At 38.7% G+C, this 12,320-nt stretch overlaps 1 protein-coding gene across 2 annotated transcripts; it reads left to right on the plus strand.

The window, feature by feature from the left end:
- The first annotated feature begins 651 nt into the window (after window positions 1–651).
- Window positions 652–12,320, plus strand: mapk13 (mitogen-activated protein kinase 13). Of its 2 annotated transcripts, XR_008321212.1 has the most exons (13): window positions 652–971; window positions 3,196–3,325; window positions 3,528–3,586; window positions 6,148–6,253; window positions 6,717–6,746; window positions 7,639–7,686; window positions 8,574–8,688; window positions 9,277–9,348; window positions 9,841–9,920; window positions 10,762–10,840; window positions 11,316–11,489; window positions 11,921–12,080; window positions 12,112–12,320. XR_008321212.1 is itself a non-coding variant. In XM_053317262.1 (12 exons), the coding sequence occupies exons 1-12, from the start codon at window positions 859–861 to the stop codon at window positions 12,004–12,006; spliced, it is 1,092 nt and encodes a 363-aa protein (XP_053173237.1). In that variant the 5' UTR covers window positions 652–858; the 3' UTR covers window positions 12,007–12,320. The 2 variants fall into 2 exon arrangements, 1 of the variants encoding a protein (XP_053173237.1); XM_053317262.1 differs by having other exon boundaries at window positions 11,921–12,320.

Below are 12,320 nucleotides of genomic sequence, written 5' to 3' on the forward strand. Positions count from 1 at the left end.
ATTTAAACTAAAACCTTAACATTTAGACATCCTCTCTTGTCCACCCATTCCTTAAAATAAAATGGTGTGTCTTTTCCAAACTGATATCTCCTGAATGATCCCTGCGAAAAAACTGATTTATAACCATTAAAACAAAATGCAATTATCGGGGGGGGGGGGGGGGGGGGGACTGATTATGGTACACCTTAAGCACAACCAGACTCTGAAAAAGACCTTTCACCAAGATATTATAATTAACTTTCATGAACATGAGCACCTTAGACCCGCCCCTGTCTAATTGTTAGTCCCCCTGAGGCTCTGATTGGATAGATCACTATTTCAACCCAGAAATGTCATAATGCAAGACCAATATTATCAGTCAAGTAGACAGGAGTAAGACCAGGGCAAACACATCTTGTATCCAGCAGTTACTAACTCCTGAAATTAACAATATCTATTTTCTATTCATCGATTCTGAATGTTTAATGAGGAAGAAGGAGGAAATGTCTTTTTAAGGATTTTAACAAGACATTCAAAAGTTCTACAAGTTGTGTGTTTTTTTTGTTGTTGTTTTTTTGTTTGTTTGTGTTTTTTCCTCTTTTTTTAAAAAAAGGAAAAACCATATCAGACACAAATTATTATTCCAAGCAGGGTGTTTAACATCCGTCTTGAAACGTGTGCACTTTGATCTCACTCCCACGCATATAACGTTTTAAAGACGTTATTTTGAAAACCCGTAACGGAAGTCGTACATAGGATACATTGTTTGGTCTCGGAGCAGTGTTTTACTTCACTTTCCGTGGAAGTGACAGGCGTACAGTAGAGGGGAGGAGAAGTGTGTGTGTTTTTTTTCTCTGGCGTCGCCTGCTCCTCTTCATCATGGAGGTTCAGGCACATTTCCACCGTGAGGAGATCAACAGCACGGTGTGGGAAGTCCCGGAGAAATACACACGGCTCCGACAGATAGGAACCGGAGCGTACGGCTCTGTGTGGTAAGTCTCATTTACTGGAAGCTGTATCAAGTGTGTGTGTCGTAGCTGGGACTGCCTGGACCGTGTGTGTGTGTGTGTGCGCGCGCGCGTGTGTGAATATCAACCCAGCACTGATTAACGTTAGCTACATGAGTAGCCTGAGGTGGGCCCGATTTATATCCTGTAATCTACACCAACACACTGTCAACATCGCAGACAGCTAAATCAATCACAAGTTCATAACACTGTCACCTCATGACAGTATATGTCAACACGTTGACCCTCATCATGCCACCTACCATCTATGCATTTATCTATATGGTTATAGTGCAGATATAACTATGTTAAAATGCCAGTTGTAAAGATGGCCACTTTGATTTTTTTATATGCACATACAAGCTACTGTACTTACACAGTAGAAGCCATAGGTATAGATCATGTGCATATTACATAATACTTATATAAATACTTACATATATATTATATTGTTTATTTTTGCCTATTGTGTGCGCCTACATTTACAAAGATATCTAGCCGAGAACTGGGATTAAGCTATTTTAGGATATACAAGTCAGTGGCAGCATGCTTTAACACTTTTGTTTTACAGCTGCCATGTTGTTTATCCATCAGACTGCATAAGTAAAATCAGTGTTTAGTTCCTCTACTGCTGCAAGTTTGGTGATATATGATACAGGACATTTGTAACGTGAGACATACTGAATTATGCTTGCTTATATCCCATTAGAGTATGTAAAAAAATTCAAACGTCCTCTGAAAAGGAGGCCCATGAAATTCAGATGGGATCAGAAGTTGAAATATGTGTCTGCAGTTGACATTAAGAAGACAGCTCTGCCATCATACAAACACTCTTGGATTTGTAAGCAGCACTTGGGGCTGTAGCCAGGATTTAGAAATATTGAAGTGAGTCAAAGTTCCCCCAGCAGAGCTCCACAGACCTAAGAGACTTTTTACAAGCTACCAACTAAACTCTGTAATATGTTTTACTGCACTCCAGGAGTATTCAAATAAACATGTAACATTTAATCTTCCCACATTAGTCTAATTTGTGTGTAAATCTCAAGGAGAATACTAAATTCCTTTTTAGTTTAATTTGATTCGAGTCAAGTCAAATTATGGGATATTTAACAAGAGATATATCATTATCAGCCTTAAGAACCCAACATGTGTAATATGTGTATAATTATAGAATGTAAACTCCTCATCATATTATTACATTCTCTCAAATTTCCAAAGTAATATTAAGGAAATGACCTTGGAGCCCTGCCACTGCTGAGCTTTTATCTCATTACTGAGGCAGACCACACCCACACTGGTCAGTCACAGTCAAACTCCACTTAATTACTTAAATTTCATCACACTATATAACATACATTTTTGCAGATCGTATAACCATGAATGGTGTAAGATTGTAATGTCACTGCACAGATGCTTGATGACATAATCTGAGATGTCTTTATTCAGGAAAAGAGGAAGATGCTCCTATTGCCAGAGCTGTAGAGAATGGCTGATTATGGTTGCCAGGGTTTTAAGCATTTATGGTGTGGGAGTAGTTACAGTATGGTCTATTCTGTTGAAGCTTACAATGTCTGACCTTTAAAAGATGCACCACCTGATGAACTGCAATCACGCCACCAAGACCACCACCACTACCAAACTGCACATCTCTGATAAACCACTGGGAGATTGCAACCAAGGAAATGTTAAACAGAAACATGATCAGCAGTTTCATAACTCTGTGAGAATAAAGTACAGCATACTTGTGGTACTTCTTTGTCTGGCATGTTACTGACTGTAATTACTACATTAGTTCATCAGCGTCATCCAAAACATTATGCAAAAGTGATATGTGTAATATGTGTTGGTGGATGTGGCTCCAAATAGCCTAACAAGCCTTCCCTCCTACGATTCGGTGCCCTGCAGATCACTGCAATCATGCACGTCACCCGTTGCCAAACATTGTGATGTTCATACTCAATAAAACCACAGACCCCCACTCAGCATGACAATGAGTTTCATATACAGTACCTCCATCTTAGAACATCTTTGCTGTTGCATATGAGTTTATTATTTGAGTTCTTAGTGAATGTGAAACCTCAAAATAGACCATCCTGTCATTTTCTTACAGTTATGACTTCAAAAGAGGGAGAAAAAAAGATAAATCATTGTGAAACTAGCAGGCACATGTCGGCTCAGACTGCAAAGCTTACTTGTTATATCTTTACAGTTCAGTAACAAATGAGAAGACTAAAGAGAAAGTGGCTATCAAGAAGCTCCACAGGCCCTTCCAGTCAGAAATCTTTGCTAAGAGGGCCTACCGGGAACTCAGACTGCTCAAACACATGAAGCATGAAAATGTGAGTACTTTTTAACCCACACACATCCACTACTTCCTTTAACAGACTGGGTTTTTTTTTTTTTAACACTCTTTAAACTGTATAACCATTGTGGATTTCAGACATGACACTATGCTCTAAATGTTAAGATGAGTTAATATGAGCCACACAACTCTGCTCCCATATCTCTGTATTCGTAACCTAAGTCTTTCATTCCAACCAGGTGATAGGACTTCTTGATGTGTTTACACCTGCCTCGGGCCTTGATGACTTTCAGGACTTGTGAGTATTGTTTGGCTTATTAAAAAGCCCCTCAGGCAGAGGCATGCAACACCTCTGATGATCTGCAGGTGTAGCATTCACCTGTAGGAACACAGCCTACAGGACTGCAGAGCCATTGGGGACAGGGATTGTTTTGTGTTTTTCAGGTTGAACAGTAGGTCAGTCTCCAGAGTGATGAGAGCAAATCGTATTTAGCCTACATTCTCTTCTCACCTTTCTGCCAGGAGCATATTTGATAACTCCGTTCATACATTTATTGAGGTCTGTTAGGTTGGTTTTATTCATAGACTAGATGTAATCACTGTGACATCACCAGTTGGTTTGTGGATTGCCGTTTTTGAAGCCTTGAGTTTGGAAATTTGACTGTCGCCATCTTTGTTTTTTGGAGCCAAAAGTGACCATATTTAGACGAGAGGGTGGAGCTAACCCAAGAGCTAGTAGCAACTTGTCAATCACAAGGTAGTCACGCCTTGAATATATGTATAAGCCTTGTACCTGCGTTATCGTCTATTTTACTTTAGATGAGACCATAATTTACAAAATGAACATCACAATGTATTGAAGAAGACTTGAAACTAGTGATTAACAACAAAAACTCAGTAGGTAAGTGTTTACTAAGGTAATAAAGTGAGAAGCAGGATCATTTTCTCATAGACTTCCATACAACCACTAATTTTTGGAGCCAGTGGAGTCGCCCCCTGCTGACCATTAGAAACTGTAGATTTAAAGTACTTCGGCATTGGTTCCACTTCACAGACTGGAAACTACTTTCTTGGCTTTAACAGTTATGGACTGATATGCATCCTGCCCTCATAATGTTGAAAGTCTGTACAAGTAGGGAGATGTATTGGGTCATTTGCTTATCCTATGGGTATGTGACGAAAAATGTGGAAATGTACGAAGCAAGGTCTATCTGTCATGTCGTACTCATACTATGGCCAAAAATATGTGGATGCTCAAATATTACACACACATGTGAATGTTGACATGTCATTCCAAACCATGGGCATCAACATACTGCTATAAGAGCCCACATTCTCCTAGGAAGGCTTTCTACAAGATTTTAAGACCTGGCTGCAGGGATTTACTCCCATTCAGCCTATTGAGGTCTGGCACCGATGTTGGCCAATAAGGGTGAGCTCTAACACCGCATCCTGACATACAGCGACGCAAGCGAGACAAAGTGATTAAAATGCATGAGTTTTCAATCAGCCTTTCCTGACATGCAGCGAGCGACATCGCCCTGTCCAACGATGAAGCCCACTCCTCAAAAAATCACTCGCTCTGTCGCTATCTGGATGAAATTTCACGGCCGTGTCCTGCCCTTAAACACTTCTTATTGGTTGAAATGTACACGCTATTTCCTTTTGACAAGCTAGCTAGCCCCTTAATAATTTGATTGGTTTGGAATATACTCGGGATAAAATCGTCACGCTGCATATCAGGACAGTTTCGCGCAAGAGTTCGTCAGGATGCGGTGTGAGTCTGTATTCAGATTCATCCCAAAGGTGTCAGATGGAGTTGAGGTCAGATCACTGTGCAGACCAGTCAAGTTCTTACATACCAAACTCTGAAAACCATTTCTCTATGGACCTGGCTTTGTGCACAGAGGTATTGTGTTGTTGAAAAACTGAAGGACTTATGCAAAAGTGTTGCTACAAAAGTGGAAGCATTATTGTCTGAATACCATTGTATGCTGTAGCATTATGGTTCCTGTTATATGTAACCAATGGATCTAGCCCAGAACATGAATAAAAGCTCCAAACAGGATTGTCCACATACTTTTGGCCATATAGTGTATGCTAGGGTTTGACGTAAAGAATAATATGATGCAGAGTGACACAGTAATTAATGATGCATCAATATATAAAGACTAAAATCTAAAAATCTGTCAGAAGTTAAGGTCTTGATAAAGGAACTTTAGATGATAAAATAAACGTATCAAGAACAGGTGATAATGTAAGCAACTAACCAGGGTGTTGAAGGATTCACTCCTGTGCAGCGTTGATTTTTACATGAAAAATATAAATACTTGTTTAAAGAACAGATACTAGAACTTTTCAGTGAAGATTGTTTAAAACTGGTTCTCTGTCATGTTCTTACTAATCTCCCATCAGTGATTTAAAGAAACATAAAGCAGAGATCTGAGAAAACTTTATTTTGCCATTTACCATTTAATAGTTATATAGCATAGCATAGAAAGCTGTAGTTTGAGAACATCTTTGATTACACTCAGTGCTGCAGCAGCAAATTCAGAGATTACAATAAAGAGGAATAAATTATTGCAGGTTATACAGAATAAACATGAGAGTTACATAAACACAAAGACTCTAATCCCCTCAATGACAGTATGAAAAGGGATGGATAACAGCATTAACAGTGTGTGGAAAATAACAGTGGGATGACTTAGGAAAGCCTCTTCTTGCGCATTAGTTAGTCAGTGAAGCTTCCTATGATGCTTGGACTGCTCAGCTAAAGTAATCATCTACCTGTCTGTCTGAGTATATTTCCATTGATCCTTTTACCTGCTCTTTCTCTCCCTGCTTCTCTTTTTTCCTCAGCTATCTGGTAATGCCTTACATGTTTACTGACCTGTCAAAGGTTCGAGGTCATCTATCAGAAGACAAAGTCCAGTTTCTCGTGTATCAGATGCTCTGCGGACTTAGGGTGAGCTGTGGAAGAAAGTTTCAATTTTATCATGGAGCATGAAAAGTACATTAGTATTTCAGTGTGTATATTATTATAGTATAGTATTAAACTTTAATAAATGCATTCCAATGCATCACACCACATCAGAATTATACTGTATTTTAATATATCATACAATAACTGCATTTTGAATACATGCATTCAGTATATACATATAATTATAAGTATTAGAAACATTACAAGTTAATTGAATAAAGTAAAGAAGCATAGATTAATGTACTTTATGAAAATATAATTAATTGTCATCCCTATAAGTATTTTGGCTTAAATTTGAATTAACTTTATTGCTGTTAAACAAATGGTGTCTGGAAATTAAATATATTATATATAATACAATAAATAAATACTACAAAACATATACATTTTGGATGTGTTTGCAGTATAAATATCTTCTACCTGCTCTCTCTCTACCTTTCTGCAGTACATTCACAAGGCTGGAATCATCCACAGGGTAAGTACAAGTCAAACTGTCAAAGTAGAGAGCTGACTTTAGAGCTTAGGTGGAAAATTAATGTATTTTGAGTGAATTTCTTACCTATGATTTGCCTGAACAGGACATTATTGAGGAACTGGTTTGTGCTTTGTACTGTACGCTACTCTGGCTCAGATTATAAATGTGCACTTCTTCCCATTCCAACATAAACACATGAGAAAGTTGACTTAAATTGTCATTGTTATTGAGTCAGATCAAACCCTGCCCCAACAGGTAGGATGAGTTCACTCCTCTCTGATGTCTGCATGCGTGTCTAGAGATGTTAGGCCACACCCTTAAGTACATGTGGCATGATCTGCGAGTGTATGTGTGTGTAATAAGCAAAGTAGGGTTAGATCATTACAACACTTTTATATCAGGCAGATATTTGCTTTTTATTTTTCTTGGAACCCCAAAAGCCTTTCTGTGGTACTGTCTATACAGACTCATACTGCCAGAAATGACATCATTATTATAATAAATCATTGTTTTGACAATTTAACCGACACCTGGCAATAAACTAAAGAAAGCATGGTCAGGAACCCTCTGTTTAAGTGTTGATATTATATTGTAAATTCTTGAAGCAGTGATGGTGCTATTCACACTGAGTAATAGTCCAATACATTACGTAACAGTCTTTTGTGAATGACTGTACAGAAATGGTTCAGTGTGTCTAACGTTGAGCTTAAATTTGAGTCACACCGCTGCATCTCTGTTAAAAGAACCCCCACACTGAGATACACAACCGAGCCATGTTAGACCACAGGAACTACAAGCACCAAAGCACTTCACAGCCCCACTTTTGATACTGCGCAGCTGTTAATCACTATGTGCAATAAGTAACCATCACTCGGCTCATTTTCTCTTGCAGGATCTTAAGCCTGGAAACTTGGCTGTGAACCAAGACTGTGAACTGAAGGTTTGTTCTTCTAAAGATTCCTCTTGAAAAACATGACAAAACTTAAATGATGAGGTTGCTTCAGCAGCAAAGTGATAGGATTAGTGGATAAAGAAGAATGTAATGGAGAGACAGAATGCACTACGGGATAAGCAGCACACAGGAAATGGATTTACTCACAGCTGTTTTTGTTTCAAATAGAGCCCGACTGATACTGGATTTCTGGGGCTGATGCCAATACTGATAAGGACGAGTAAAAAAATCTGATATTGAAATATTGGCCAATTATCTTTCACTGGGGATTTAATAATGACGAATAGAACAAAAAAAAAACATGCAAACAAATCGTGCCCTCGGAATCACAATTCATGTGCACTGATTGTGAATCTAAGGGCATGGATTTACACATTGTTTTTTTCTTCCTACCCTGTGACCCCAGGGGAGCTCCCAACAAGACAGATGTTGCTGTTATGGGTCTTACTTAAATGTGGGTCAGAAAATGTAGAAACACAAGTACTACAGGTAATGTCACTGAGGATGTAAAAATATCAATATTCAAACACTATTGTGGAGAATATTATCAATCAATGATTCAATCAATCTTTATTTAGATAGAGTGCCAAGTCACAACAAAAGTCATCTCAAGGCATTTTACATGTAGAGCAGGTCTAGACTGTACTCTTTAACTTTAAATTAAAGAGACCCAACATTCCCACGTGAGCAAGCACTTGGCGACAGCGGCAAAGGAAAAACTCCCTTTTAACGAGAAGTAACCTCAGGCTCTTAGTGGGTGGCCATCTGCCTCAACCTGTTGGGGTTGAGAGGGAGAGAGAACAAGAGAGAAGGAGAAAGAGTCTACTCAGTGTTCATGTTTCATGTTGTGATCAGGTTCTTTGCTGCCCGTGCAGATCCTGGACTTCGGACTGGCTCGCAGTACTGACGCTGAGATGACGGGCTACGTGGTGACCCGTTGGTACCGGGCGCCTGAGGTCATTCTGAACTGGATGCACTACACCCAGACTGGCAAGACAATCGTAGCTGTTACATATTCTTACCTCTGTTGTCTCAGTGCTCCGTCAGCCTGTCGGTGCTGTAGCTGTAACTGTAACTGTTTGGTGTTTGTCGTCTGGTGGCTTGTGTGGTATTTTATGGGTCAGCACTTTTTATAATCCTGTTGCAGGTGCATGTCTTTCTTACAATAAATCTTTTTTTCCCCCTTAATCTGTTTGCAGTTGACACAGATGGGTCTGACAGTAGCTTGATAGTGCTGAGACACAATCACAGAGCTGTCACTGCTATGAAACAGTTTCCCAGGATTTAGGAGATAGTGATTTTTCATTTTGTAAACAGCATCTACAGAAGGGAATTTAGCACAGAAAGCAACTCTGGCATGTTTACATCTTTTATTGGATGGTATCACTCACCAAGTATCCTCTGACGTAAACAGCACAGTCGGCTCTTCTCTCCATCATGAATCAGGAACTTTGCTCTGACATATAAATGCCTCCTTTCCTCATTTTTAGTGCACTGAGCTCAACTTAAAACACTCTTAGGGATGTGTATGCTTCTTGGATTCTCACTGATGCTTTTTTCCTTTTGTGTTTATTCTAGTGGACATCTGGTCTGTGGGCTGTATCATGGCAGAAATGATCAATGGAAAAACCCTTTTCAAAGGGAAAGACTGTATCCTTTCATCAGCCCGTGTCTTCTAACTTTTGAAGCCTGTGTAATACAAAATAATGACATAGGTTCCAGTATACAAAAATGCAAATGTACTGTTTGGCTCTTAAATTACCACATTTAAGGTTTAAATATGACTTCATTCAATCACTGTAATAATAAAGGAGATTGAAAGCCACTTGACTAAACAATGACATTTTTATTTGATGAGAGCCACTTTAAACACAGTACAAAATGGAACACAAAAGGCAATTATAGTTCATTACATGCAGCAATAGCAGGCTGCTTTAGTTGCACTATATTACACACTATTTCTGCATCTTTTATATTTGCCTTTTCAGTTATTTTTTGGACCTAATGCGCGGACTAGCAAGTACAGACGTCACTGTGGCTCTCAGTTTCTTGGCAACCTTACTTTGAACTGCTTTTGAGAATTGCTTAATGAACCACCAGGACATGTTTAAAAATCTTTAATTCTAGCCCCTTTACTACCAGACATGGACCAGCTGACTCAGATCATGAAAGTGACAGGAGTGCCTGGACCAGAGTTCGTACAGAAGCTGGACAGTCCAGAGGTAGGGCAAATTACAACAGGTGTATGTCATTAAACTGCAGTGTGACTGAGATTTGAGTTGAGAGATCACTGCAATCAGCTGCTAATATTCACCATGTTTTACTGCGATTTAAAAAAGAAATCAGATAAATCCAAAGTATGTAGTTATTACTCCCAGAGGTAGAGTGGAAATATCATCATTTGGACCACAGTACACTAAATCTACCCATAACATTAGCAACAACAGTCCCACTAGCAGCCCTTAGAGGTTGTATTATACATTACATCCAACAATAACAACATACTGGAGATTTTGCCATTCTAAAAGCTTTGCCAGCTGGGACAATGAATATAATGGTCACACTTAATATGGTTCTTTACCAATCAGTCATAAGTTTTCTTGTGTATTCATTTCATTTGATTCCTCCACATCAAAAGCTTCAATTGATATTTCTATCTTTGTAAGCAGTGAATTCTTTCTTCTTTTTCTGATAAAAAATTTCACCCTTACATATCATAACACCCCAATCTCTTATGATAATCTCTCTCATGGCTCACTATTGTGTAACATTATTTGGACAGATAATTGATGAAAGTCCTTCACGGTTTAATTAAGCTTCTTGACACTTTTAGCTTCAAATATAGCATTTCTGTTACTTCAGCAAAGTGGAATGATTGGATGATTATTTCAATTTCACAGAGACATCTTCATTAGCGCTGACTGAAGCATTCAATTTTGCACATAGACTTTTAATGAATGCCCTTTTCCTTATTTCATCAGCTCTACATACACCCTTACATAAATATATCATCTGAATATGTTAACAGTTCATGGTTTTTTTCTTTTCTCTCTAAAAAAACAGGCAAAAACGTATGTGAAAGGCCTTCCTCGCTATCCCAGAAAAGACTTCTCAACGTTGTTCCCCAGAGCCAGCGAAAAGGGTGAGTTCAGCCTCAGCAGGTTCTACGAAAGTGAACTGGTCCACACCTGTTTATTTTAACATTTTTTAATCACGCTTTAGATTGAACCAGTACGAGTATAGTCTAGTCTACAGCATTCAGGGTTGTCCTCTATTATTAATCATCTGAGTCATTTGCTTGCAGTATAATGTCAATCCTGCAGCTTTCTGTCTCTGATTGATGTTATACTGTAATGATTCACCCTGTACCCTGTCTATGAAAGCAATGACTGTCCTAAATAATCAGTGTCAGGTAGAACAGGAGAAAGCTCTCTTAAGTCTCTGGCAGCAGCTGATTTTTAAAAAATGGGTTTATTTTATATTTAATTTGTACTGTAAACAGAATTGAATCTCCTAACAGTCTTCTCCCTCATGGCTAATGTGAATAAATATGTTTTATACATTTATAGTTTGGAAGTCAAATTGTCACATTATTCTGCACCACTGACCGTTTGCAGGTATTGACCTGCTGGAGAAGATGTTGGTTCTGGATGGAGACGAGAGGCCCACTGCCGAACTGGCTCTGGAGCACCCGTACTTCGACAGCCTAAGAGACCCAGATGACTTTCCTGAGCCTGCGTCATATGACGACAGCCATGACAACGCCACATTGTCCCTTGATGAATGGAAGAGTAAGTGAAAAGCAATAATCCGCATCAATTAGAAAGAAAATTGCCATGAAACAACCAATGTGCAGATGGCTTTTATGGAGAAACAGTGTGGATAAATTACATTTATACACTACTTCTGTAACTAACATTTACATATCGCAGTATTTGTGTGTGATTAGCTTGTTCGGTCATAGTCATCTCTCATCTTTTTGTTGTTATATGAGAAATCTATAAACAGGAGGTTATGAACTCATCTTCTTGTGAATAAACAGTATATATAAACAGTGGAAAAGCATCATTGTCAAGTCATTCAAATGCTTTACCACTGCAACAAGTTGACCTTTTTAATAATTGCAGTATACTTTCAATGGCTTTCTGTTTAAATTATTTTTTTCAGTTTTGGACAAGTTTCACATGGGAAAAAACAAATGGTTTTCTCTTTTTGCCCTTAGGGTTATGTTTCAAAGAGGTGAAGAGCTTTGTGCCGTTCCCCAGGCGGGACTCCAAGAGGAAAAACACCCTGACTATGTCTGCATGACCTGATGAATGTCAGTCATGTAACTACTGATGCCCCAACCAACACAGCATACCACCAATGGTGCCCTTGTATATTCCAACCATGGATTCTCTCTATTTCTTTTTATCCTGGATGTGTTTCGATTTTGAATCAGTGTTCAGAACTGTCACACATTTTTTTTGGTCATGTGCAAGTGTTTCCTGGATGTAGATTTCTCTTCATGTTACACATTCCCTATCAGTAAATCATCTTGCAGATTGATTGTGACAACTTGTCACAGGGTTTACTATAACTTTTACTGTAACATTGTTTTCCAATTAAACAATAAGACAAGA

This window comes from Scomber japonicus, chromosome 4 (genome assembly GCF_027409825.1).
Source record: "Scomber japonicus isolate fScoJap1 chromosome 4, fScoJap1.pri, whole genome shotgun sequence".
NCBI lineage: Eukaryota > Metazoa > Chordata > Actinopteri > Scombriformes > Scombridae > Scomber > Scomber japonicus.

Coding starts and splice junctions, on each gene's coding strand:
- mapk13 (XM_053317262.1), top strand. CDS start 859: ATGGAGGTTCAGGCACATTTCCACCGTGAGGAGATCAACAGCACGGTG. Junction 972..3,195: donor GGAGCGTACGGCTCTGTGTG/GTAAGTCTCATT, acceptor ATATCTTTACAG/TTCAGTAACAAATGAGAAGA. Junction 9,349..9,840: donor CCTTTTCAAAGGGAAAGACT/GTATCCTTTCAT, acceptor CTTTACTACCAG/ACATGGACCAGCTGACTCAG.